The sequence below is a fragment of the Limanda limanda genome, chromosome 23 (assembly GCF_963576545.1).
Source record: "Limanda limanda chromosome 23, fLimLim1.1, whole genome shotgun sequence".
In the NCBI taxonomy this organism is placed as follows: Eukaryota; Metazoa; Chordata; class Actinopteri; order Pleuronectiformes; family Pleuronectidae; genus Limanda; species Limanda limanda.
In genome coordinates this window covers 2267040-2278605 of record NC_083658.1, presented here as the reverse complement: position 1 = coordinate 2278605, position 11566 = coordinate 2267040, and the positions used below count along the sequence as shown (strand labels likewise).

Here is an 11566-nt window from a genome sequence, read left to right as displayed (position 1 = left end):
GAACCACAGAGTAGTAATCGTCCCACACACACACACACACATGCTGGCAAATGTTCAGTCTGTTTACACAACAGAGAATCAGCTGAATATATTTGACTGATGAAGCCAAACTCCTGCAGTTCCCGTGATGCTTTCTCCCGCCACTAGAGGGCAGCAGTCACCCACGTCCTCCAGTGTTTGACTTTGAATCACTTTCTCGTCCTGAAGGTCCAGATAGTCTCCGTCAGCCGCACTCAGACTCTGATGATGCTGATGGAGGAGGAGGCTCTGTGCAGCTGCAACAACAACACAACCACAAACACATGAGTCACAAACACAAAAAGACACAACACGAACCTGGCTCACAGACCTCAGGACGACAGGAGTGTGGCTCAGGTTCTCGTGCACCGACCACTCGACCTGGTGAACGCCACACACGTCTGTCGAAGGATTTATGATCCAATCAACGAGCTTTTCAGTTTCTGGGACGATGGAAACATGTTTTTAATAGATTCAATAAGCTCATTATTACAATTTAAAGTCCACAGCTCTAAAGTTTATTCTAAATTCATCCTGTGCAGCCAAACTTTACTTAAATCTGGAGAAACAGTTTTCTAATGTGTATAATTTATATATTTTTAAATCAGAGCTGCAGCATCAATGGAATTAGAGGGAATCTGCAGTCAGAGACTTTTCTCACTTCCTCTCTCCGGTGCTTTTCTCTCTCAGAGACCTCCGGGGAACTGAGAAACCTCTCTGACGTTTTACTGTTCTGCTTTCTGATGCGAGTTTTCTCTGCTGCTGTGTTTGTGTTCACATGAAGCCGGAGCTCTTCTTCTTCTTCTTCTTCTTCTTCTTCTTCTTCTTCTTCTTCTTCTTCTTCTTCTTCTTCTTCTTCTTCTTCTTCTTCTTCTTCTTCTTCTTCTTCTTCTTCTTCTTCTTCTTCTTCTTCTTCTTCTTCTTCTTCTTCTTCTTGCCACCAGGTGATAACACACATCTCCACAGAGCCACAGCGTCACACTGATGCACATAGCATAGCTCTGCGTTTCCAGCTGAGCCGTTTTATATTTAGCTTTGGTAACGGCGGCTCCGGTTGCTAGGAGACCTGTGGTGCAACTACCAAAGGCTCTTCAGAGGAAACTGAATGTTCCAAGGCAGCCAGGGAGGATGGTGCATTGAAAGTGAGGAAGAGGAGGAGGAAGAGGAGGAGGAGTGTGTCACCCTGCTGCTGCGTGCCGCTCCGTTGTGGTAGACGGGCGAGCTGCCGGCCGAGGCGCTGTAGTAGGTGGTGGTGGCTCGGACCAGCGGCCGCTTGGCCTTCTCCTTGCTGCTGCTGGTGTCGTTGTCTTTGATGATGTCATACTGTCGGCAGAACAGGGCGATGACGGCTGAAACGCAAAGTCAAACACAAAGAGACAAGAAGTTCAGACAAAGACAAATAAACAAACACAACACAATGACTGAGGGACACAAAATGACGGTAAAGAGACACACAAGTGACCAAGAAAGGACACAAAACAACCAGAGAAGACTCTTTGTCCTCTTGATACTGATGATGCTGATGATGAAGGTGATGACAAACTCGTCGTCCTCCACACACACACGCACACACAGACACACACACACACACACAGACACACACACAGTGGCTGACCTGCCCACAGCAGCAGCACCGTGGTGATGATGAGCAGCTCTCCTGTCTGAAGCTGAGGAGTCATTCCCAGACCTTCCATCGCCGGCTCATCTGAGGACCAATCAGCATCCAGCTCTGTCAAACGTCAACAACACCACAACAACCACACGTGTGTACTGTGTGTACTGTGTGTACTGTGTGAACTGTGTGTGTGTTTTCTTACGGTGGTCCAGGACCCCGACTGGATAGTGGTCACTTCTCTCCAGAGTCCTGAAGTGGACGGCGAGGCTCGGCGGGCTGTCGGCGTGCGGCCCGACGGACTGCACCTGAGTAAACAACAACAACAACAAAGCACTGCTCATGTTCTGAGGGAAACTCTGGAGATTTATGATAAACGCTCCCGGCCCGTCATCAACGTTTGGCCTCAGTCCCGGATTATCACCGGAGGACAAACGGCGCTGGGAAGGAGACGCAGAGTCGGAGGAAAGTGAAAATCCATCAGAACAGAAAGAAATAAACACGTGTGAAGGTGAATTTCTCCTTTGAGCAGAACACAGACGTTTGAAAACAGTAAATATTCAAGTCCTGGAGTTCGAGTCCTCTGGAAAACCAGAGAACTCCTCTCTTCTCTCCTTCCTCTGACTCCTCTCCCGTCCACAGGGAGGTCAGAGGTCAACCCCGCCCCCACCCCCCTGACGCTGGTGACACTTTCCCGGGACGTGTGCTTGCTGACGAGCACATTCCACAGCAGTCGTCCGCCTGAAGGACGGACTCTGTTTGGTTCTATTAAGCTGGGATGGATTATGAAAAATTCATCAGAGTCACATTAGACGCTCGTCCCTCAAAAGAGCAGCTTCTGATTTCCGACACTTTGAACTGTGAAGACTCAGAAACGAGTTTTGATCGACATGAAAGACTCTGAACGTTATTTAAACACAGAGGAGGTTCATGAAATCAGATCATTTGTAAAATCACATTTATTATTAATAAAGTTCTTGGACTGAAGCGGCTCTGCACATATCTCATGTCTCTTTATAGCAGATTTCACATTATATGTCCCCTGTGTGCATGTGTGTGTGTGTGTGTGTGTGTTCCCACCTGCACGCTGTAGTGTGTGTCCTCGTCCAGGTCCCACAACACACACCAGCGGCTGGACGTGTTCACCTCTCGGATGGAGCGCTGCATCAGGCCGTCCTGCCGCTGGAGACACATGTGCAAACACAAGAAAGTGCACGTTTGTATGCACAGTGCACACACACACACACACACACACACACACACACAAACACACACATTTAGCATGTTGATGGGGGAAAACCTTTCATATTGATTATTGTATTTGGTCTGAAAAAGAGCTGTTTCTACTTTTACAGCAGAATTAATTCAGTGCATCATCTCTCTATTTCCTGACATCACGTTATTAATTCCAATCCTGTAACGAGCTGCTTCACCTCATGTAAAATTCATCTCCAGCACTTCCTGCCTCACTGGGGGAAATCTAAGTTATAATAATAATAAGTCAACAGCGGAAATCATCGTTCGGAGGAAACAGAAAATGTACAGACGGGGAAGAGCCAAGAGTCAAATCCACCGACAAATATTAAACAGTTTATAATCAAAGAAGAAGTTTAGAGATTTATCCTGATGACTTTAAAGAGTGTTGGTGTCGTCCTGCTGAAGGTGAGAAGTTTGGGGTCAGGAGAGGAAATAAATCTCTCACGCCTGCGACTTCAAAACAGACACTTTGTGCAGAATCAGCTCGGATTGACTTCATTAACGTCGGCTCACATCAATTAACCTCCTGTTTGTCATCGTTTGGGATTCATGGATCAGAATGAGGATTACTGGGAGTTTCAGATGTAGCATCTTAAATAATTGGGTTACTTCCTGTGTGTGTGTGTGTGTGTGTGTGTGTGCTGTTGCATAATGTGTGAATCTCGGCAGCCGGCGCTCTGGGATTTGGAACAACCTCAGATGAGTGGAGCTTCTCTTTGAGCACATCCCATCGTCCTGTTTCTCCTCCACGAACACGCGGCTCAGCTCGTTACTGGACACCAGGAATAATCTGCTTATTAAAAAAAAAGCTGCAGATAAGCTTGATTGAGCTTTTACATAACTGCATCTCTTCACTTCCTTTTCTCGGCGACTTCTGACGACTAACAGTCAGAGCCCAGGAGATAAAACCTGCTCCCACCTCCTCCCTCTATTCATATTTGAGGAGAGGACTTTACATAAGTGTATTCTGGGGTTACGGGGGAATTTGCTTTAAATCCTCTTGTTTTCCAGGAGATGCCAGGAGGTTGATGGATGGAAGAGACGTGAGGGAACTTTAAAAGACAAAAGGAGAAACAAGAGAAGCAAGAGAAATGAAAAACAAGGCGTCGCCTGCAGATGTTCCTCCTGAAGAGGACGAGTCCCGGCCAAATCATTTCCACTAATGGAGACGCCTCCCACTCAGGGCTCAGGTAATGTCTGTTTCTGCCAGAAGCCGTGGGGGGGTTAAAGAGTGACCTGAGTCTGCAGCCTCGGCTTCGGGAGATGTGAGATGAGCGAGACGCGGCGAAATATGAGCAAAATTAATGTGAAACGTGGTTGATGCAGCGATGCATCCTGGGAAGGGGTGGGCGGGTGGGGGGGGGGGACGTCTGCAGGATATTGTCAGATGTGTAAATACTCTTTTTCACAACAAAATCCCATGAACTGTAAAAATATGAACAGTGAGTCAACTTGGCCTTGTTTAACATGAGTCACATACAGATCCCCACAATCCATACACACACACATTCATAAATATACACACACACATAATATATACATTTAGAACTGTAGAGGTATACTCCGACTTGTCAGTAAACGTGGTCCTTTTTGATTCAATAAATATATAAAAACCTATATTAGTTAACTAACATCATGATTAACTTTAAATCTAAATAAGTGTGTGGTGGCTTTTCCTCTTTCTAATATTTACATTTGAATTTAACCATTTTTGCTTCTCTTCACTAATTGGACACTTGTCTGCAAACCTTTATAATAAAGAAGATTTGTTTTCTCATTTTCTTCTTCTTATTATTATTGCTCAAGGTCCCTGGAAGCTTTTTCAATTCTTATGTTTACGACCAGAACCGTCTGGAGCTTTTCCTTGAGGAGTCACGTTCAACCCGTCGAGACTCAAAGTGTCTCAGAGCAAAACGCTGACGGTCGAGCGGTCGTGTGAATGACTCGGCGCTTTTTAAAATCCCCTTCGGAAACAGAGGAAGAGAAAAAAGAGATAAAAGCAGATCTGAAAAGAAACATGATTCAGCTCCGTGACGTTTTCTGACCCACAACTCGACAGCGAGCCAAGTTTCTGGGCGTTCGATTCATAATTAAAATCCTGTCAATTAGGATCCCTGAAATATGAATTGGCCTTGAACCAAATGAGAAGAGGAGAGGCGACAGATTGACTCGGCTTAATGAGGAAATGAGTTTTTAGGGCTTTTTGCGGATTAAACCAACAAAGAAAAAGTTGATTTTTGAGCTCAGTTGCCAGTAAAGTAAATATTCTCTCTCACACACACACACACACACACACACACACACACACACACACACACACACACACACACACACACACATGCACACACACACACACACACACATGCACACACACACACACACACACACAGAGGAAGTGATGACACAGGCTGTTGTACTGTACCTGCTGGGAGATGGCGTATCCGATGACCAGGTCTCCCTGAGGGACGTTCCAGGTCACCATGGCTGAGTGCGCCCTCAGCTGGGTCACCGACACGTTCACAGGGGCCGCTGGCACAGCTGGTAACACACACACACACACACACACACACACACACACACACACACAGACACACACACGTTATAAGTTGTGAGGACACATTTTCACTAAAAACAAGATCATGTCAAATCATGACATCACCTGTTTCTCCTCCTGAGGAAAGTTAAAGAAGATTTCAACCTTTATCTTCTTCAGGCAAATTAATCCATGAAAGATAAATAAAGCAACATGAATAATGAACGTCAGCCTCCGGCCTCTCCTCAGGACTTCAGATAAAACTTCTATAACTTCTTAACTTTAAATTTCACAGATGTTTAGACCACTGATATTTGTGTGTGATTTGGTTCAGTGAATTTAAATGTGGTTTCATGAGATTACACTTTGAAGTAAACTTTCCATCTCGTATATTTCAAATAGGAAAGAACTTTCAACAAAGACTAATGTTAGGAATTTCAAACTTTTAACTAAAGGTTGTGTCTGACTGAACTCTTAACAATAAAAATATGAGTAGTTTTAGCTAGATATTATGCTTAGTACAAATTATTTTATAATAACCTTTTCCTTCCTAGGGTTTAATCTACAAATTAAGAATGAACGTTAACTTGATCTCATTTCTAACTTCTTGAGTCTCACAGCTGTCTGATAAAGTCGTGGAGGTCAGACAGAGTGACGTTGTTGACTTAATTCTGTATAATGTTTTGGTTCAGTTGTTGCGAATGTTTACACAGGCAGGGTTTGTTTTGATACAGCTGTAACATAATATTCTTTGCTTCGCTGGACAACAGTTTTACCCCACATTGCATCTGCTGAGCTGAAGGACGTTCTTGAAGGAAAACTCGTTGTCCAGCAACTATATTGCATTGGGAGTGTCTCCCTGTTCACTTCCGTATTCCAAAAGCCAGGAGGATGCCCTACGTGTGCGCACTTCCGAGGAGGAGGGACGAAGCTCTACTGTATAAAATGGACAGACACCGGATGTCCATCGCGCTCTGATACACCTAATGTACTGGAAGCCCATTGTTTTTGCAGTAACCTGTTCATTGCTTTCCTAAATAAATTCTTAATTGAGCAAAACTGAGTTTGGCTCTACTTCTCTTAAAGGATAAAAGATCACGCTGTTGTGTTGTTTCTCACACTAACCACGACACTTTGTCTCCTAGAGACACAGAAGACAGTTTGTTCAGGACAGCTAATGTTCCCTGGCTAATATACAAATGTCCCCTGGTCCGAACAGTGTCCTGCACCCGACCTGGACGTCCATCATGCCCATGCTCCCATCAGCATCCTGTCCACGTGTCCTTGAGCAGGACACAGTGGTGAGGACGACTTACTCGTCTCCTCTGTCAATGTGATTCACTCTCGGATTAACAAGTCAGCGAAATATCTCAAATGTAAATCAGAGATATTAGAGCGAGCGGACATAACGCCAAGGACACTTCGGATTGGCATTGAACCCCCACCCTTCTGGTGAGTGGACCACCCGCTCTACCTCCTGGTACGTTGTTAGGAGCAGTGACATTCAAAACTCAGAAGACAGCAGCACGTCTCCTCAGCTGCAGAAACACAGAAACCCTCCTTCCGGGCGGTGGAGGCGGTGACAGAAAGAGAACCTGATTCCAGAGCGAGGATTCAGATCTGTGGAGCATGACCAAGCTCCATCTCAGGCTAACAAGCTAACCACAGCTCATTATGCAAGACAGCCCCCCCGCCCTGCAGGACCCGCTGCCAGTCATTAAAAGAAAAATCTTTAACACAACAACATCGTTTCCCAGAATGCCCTTTGACAGCTTTCTCCTCCAGCGCCTGTAGGTGGACGTGAACGAAGCCGCACAGCAACAGGAGCAAGAAGGTGGGAGGGTGTTTTTATTCAGTTGAGAAAAAGCCCAACCTGTCTTGTGGCTGTGCAATGCATGCTGGTCTATTTCCCGATGGCGTGGGCGTATGAAATGGGCCGAGCTCTGTGTCGAGTCGCAGCCGTGAGGAGAAGCTGATCCTCCTCCATTCAGAGAAGCCGACGGCAGCTTCCCACCAAATATCTGAAACTAAGGCACAGTTTGGGATGGAGACACGTAAGAAGCCACAATAACCTTGACCTTTGACCTTTGGCCCATCAAGTTCTTCCACTTCAAACTGGGGAAAACGGTTCTTTCCACCTGTTGAAACTCCCGGTCACGTTACAGCTTCATCCACCGCGGCTCCGGGGATGAGAGGATAGAGTCAGGAAGACAGAGGAGGAGAGATGCAGATGAGAGAGAGAGAGAGAGAGAGGAGGATGAAGGATGACAGGAATATGACAGCGGAGGGGGAAGAAGAAAAAGAAAGATGAAGAGGACGAGGAGGAGAGAGAGAGAGAGAGCAATTATCCCAAGAGATGACGAGTGGATTTTTCAATCTTTTGGTTTTCGAGAGAGAAGACGGACAAAGGGCAAAGTGAGATGGATGGATGGAGAGGGGGGGGAGAAAAGATCAATGATGGAGGGAGTGGTGGAGAAAAAGCCAGCGATGGAGGAGTAGAATGTGGATATTGATTAAATAATGAAATATTGCACTTCAGATGGATGTAAAAGCACAGACACACATGTCCTTGGTCGTCCTTCACCTTGGTCACCACTTTATGTTCTATCTCTTTTACACATTCTGCCACTTTCCACATATGAAGATATATATTTTTTTGTAAGAGCATTTTTGTAATTTCCTACATTCAAGGCCAATTAAACCACAGGAAAGTGAGATGAACCGTTCACACCGATGAAGCATTTAATAATAATGTTACAATCACGCGCCACGAAAACTGTTCAGACTCTTCTTTCGATCTTAAAATGGATTCAGCATCAAGTGTGAAGATGATTCTATTCACGTTTCTGCAAGAAAAACTACAAACCAAGAAAACAGCTCGTTCCAAACAGGCAGATTTCCAACGGGCACTGAGCTGGTGGAATTAAATCTGTGTGTTTCATGTTTCTCTGTTTTATTTCACCACCTTCACTCCCTCACATTTCTGTCTCCACCTTCTCCAGCGGTCGGATGCTCGACTCTTTTCTTGTACGAGGACACAAACAAAAGCTCCCAGCAAACCTGCTGTCAGCTCCATGAATGCCTTCCTCCGCCGTCCCTATGGCAACGCCACGATGACGCCGCCTCCGCCGCCGCCACGAAAACAAAAACAAGCCTGGAGTCGACCGTTGTTTACGTGCTGGCTCCCGGAGTCGAGTGGTGGGAGTGACGTGCGACTGGACAGTGAATCACAGCAGAGTAAGAGTTCTCTGATGGAGTTTGACAGCCTCATCTGGCTAATGGCGCCCTGCCCCCCCCCCCCCACCCTCCTTCCTTCCTGTGATGGATGTGCGTCTGTGGAGGCTCCACATCCAGAGACGCCCTGTGCATGCTGATGGAGATACAGTAGCATCACTGACACTTCACCTGCGGCATCAATCTTGTAGAATCCGATGAGAGCATCCTGAACGGCTGTGAGCATCGTTCCTCCTCCTGCAGCTACTTTGCTTTCATTTCATTTAATAGTTTAACCCCGAATAGTCCAGGCAAAGTAGCGTTTTACGACCGACTAATTGTAAAAGAATTTTTTTCAGCATAGATTATTTCTATGAGGTGTCCAGAACAACATACTAAAAGTCCTAAGAAATCCTAGTTGAGGAAATATGTTTAATTCTCATCAATGTGCCAATAAGGCAACAATACACCCCAAAAAGACTATTTTTTTCCTTTACTCCAATCAAAATAAAACTTTACACAATGAAAGTTACCATGAAACGTAACATTTTTTGTACTACAAGTTTCTTTTGAAATGAATTTGACAAGCACATGAGCTCCACACTTATTGAATATGTCCTAATTTGCATAGGCAAACACCATTCATATGTATTACAAATACATACATAAATTCATTTTCAAAGAAACTTGTAATACAAAAAATGTTACGTTTCATGGTTACTTTCATTGTGTAAAGTTTCATTTTGATTGGAGTAAAGGAAAAAAATAGTCTTTTTGGGGTGTATTGTTGCCTTATTGGCACATTGATGAGAATTAAACATATTTCCTCAACTAGGATTTCTGAGGACTTTTAGTATGTTGTTCTGGACACCTCATAGAAATAATCTATGCTGAAAAAAATTCTTTTACAATTACTTCTATTTTTGGCTCCAAAATGGGCTACTTTGGACTAGAAGCTGTGAGAGCATCAATCTTGTAGAATCCGATGAGAGCATCCTGAACCGCTGTGAGCATCGTTCCTCCTCCTGCAGCTACTTTGCTTTCATTTCATTTAATAGTTTAACCCCCGAAGCCTGCTCAAAAGGTTGCTTTTCATGAATGAGAATCCTCCTTGAACCCAGAAGGCTGCAGGAAAGTTGATGAGCTCCTGCAGAGATGTTTGTGCCACGAGGGGAGAAGGTGAAATATGAAATGCACGCTTCATTGGCCTGAATCGATAACTCGTACATGACGATCAGGATTGTGTTTGCTGAGGCTGAATCACACAGAACCTGGTGTAAGAGGAGAAGGAAAGATTTACGAGCTTCTCCACTACAGCTAATGAAACAGTGCCGAGAGGGAGCTTCTGAAGTTTCTAATCCTCTGATAGACACTCAATTCAACTTCTGACAGTTTAACAACAGCTGTTTGTCTGGTTGAACTATAAACAGCAACGGCCCGGGCGCTGCAAACCCACCGGACGAGGTGATAGGCTCGGGATGATGGGAGGAATAAAAGATCCCGACCTTTGCTGTTATAGATGAGGATTATTCATTTTCAAAACAAAGTTCCTCTTGAATTTGTGATGTTTACACTCGATGCTCCATGTGTTTTCAGTCAATCAATCAATCAATGGTCAGATTCCCTCATATTTCAGCCTCACATGAAACTTTTGAATGTAGTTTCCCATTTTAGCTTCAAAATAATGTCCGAATATGGTGATTTTCTCATATTTATGATATTTATGTTGAGGGAGTAGTGGAAATTTAAATATAGAAGACAGAAGAAATAGGCTGAGCATCTTAAAAATAGAAAATAAGGATAATTATCTTTCTTTCTTTCCAAAATAGGAGGATATACTTTTTATAAATGCCCATCCTGTTTTTAACCAAGTACATTCAATAAAAAAATTGTGTTTCAATAAAAAACAGCGAGCTCCTTGAAGAGATCACCTCACTGATTTCCTTCTTCCTGTTTTGCTTGTTCTGTTTTTAATATCATCGCAGGTTTAACAGAGATTTCATGCACTGTACTTAATATGTGTAATGTAATTTGATGAGATCATTATTGTATTTTTCTCTCTTTATTGACTTGGATGACGTTAAATGAACATTTGGAACAAAAACTCATTAACACAACTTGTTTGCATCTATTTCTAATTCCTGTTGGAACTTGGATTCCTAATTTAAACTGAGGAATGTAAAGACTGGTCGGACTCACTTGCTTCCACCATCCCTGGAGTTTCCCAGCAGGCCATCATCACCACCATCATCATCATCATGTAGTTTCCCATTTTAGCTTCAAAATAATGTCTGAATATGGTGATTTTCTCTTATTTATTTTGAGGGAGTAGTGGAAATTTAAATATAGAAGACAAAAGAAATAGGCTGAGCATCTTAAAAATAGAAAATAAGGATAATTATCTTTCTTTCTTTCCAAAATAGGAGGATATTGTTTTTATAAATGCCCATCCTGTTTTTAACCAAATACATTCAATAAAAAAAATTGTGTTTCAATAAAAAACAGCGAGCTCCTTGAAGAGATCACCTCACTGATTTCTTTCTTCCTGTTTTGCTTGTTCTGTTTTTTAATATCATCGCAGGTTTAACAGAGATTTCATGCACTGTAGTTAATATGTTTAATGTAATTTGATGAGATAATTATTGTATTTTTCTCTCTTTATTTACTTGGATGACGTTAAATGAACATTTGGAACAAAAACTCATTAACACAACTTGTTTGCATCTATTTCTAATTCCTGTTGGAACTTGGATTCCTAATTTAAATTGAGGATTGTAAAGACTGGTCGGACTCACTTGCTTCCACCATCCCTGGAGTTTCCCAGCAGGCCATCATCACCACCATCATCATCATCATCAGCAGCAGCAGCAGCCCGGGCTCCAGCTGGAGAGACCCGGTCATCACCTCCTCCGTCTCTGGCTCTTCACCCTCCT

General features: G+C 43.7%; 1 protein-coding gene across 1 annotated transcript; it reads right to left on the bottom strand.

Annotated features, from left to right (window-relative positions):
• Positions 1 to 201: 201 nt before the first annotated feature.
• Positions 202 to 11566, bottom strand: LOC132996916 (fibronectin type III domain-containing protein 4-like). Its single transcript, XM_061067275.1, has 7 exons — positions 11429 to 11566; positions 5310 to 5425; positions 2711 to 2812; positions 1836 to 1938; positions 1634 to 1723; positions 1201 to 1367; positions 202 to 275 (listed from the first exon to the last, which is right to left on the bottom strand). The coding sequence occupies exons 1-7, from the start codon at positions 11532 to 11534 to the stop codon at positions 234 to 236; spliced, it is 726 nt and encodes a 241-aa protein (XP_060923258.1). The 5' UTR covers positions 11535 to 11566; the 3' UTR covers positions 202 to 233.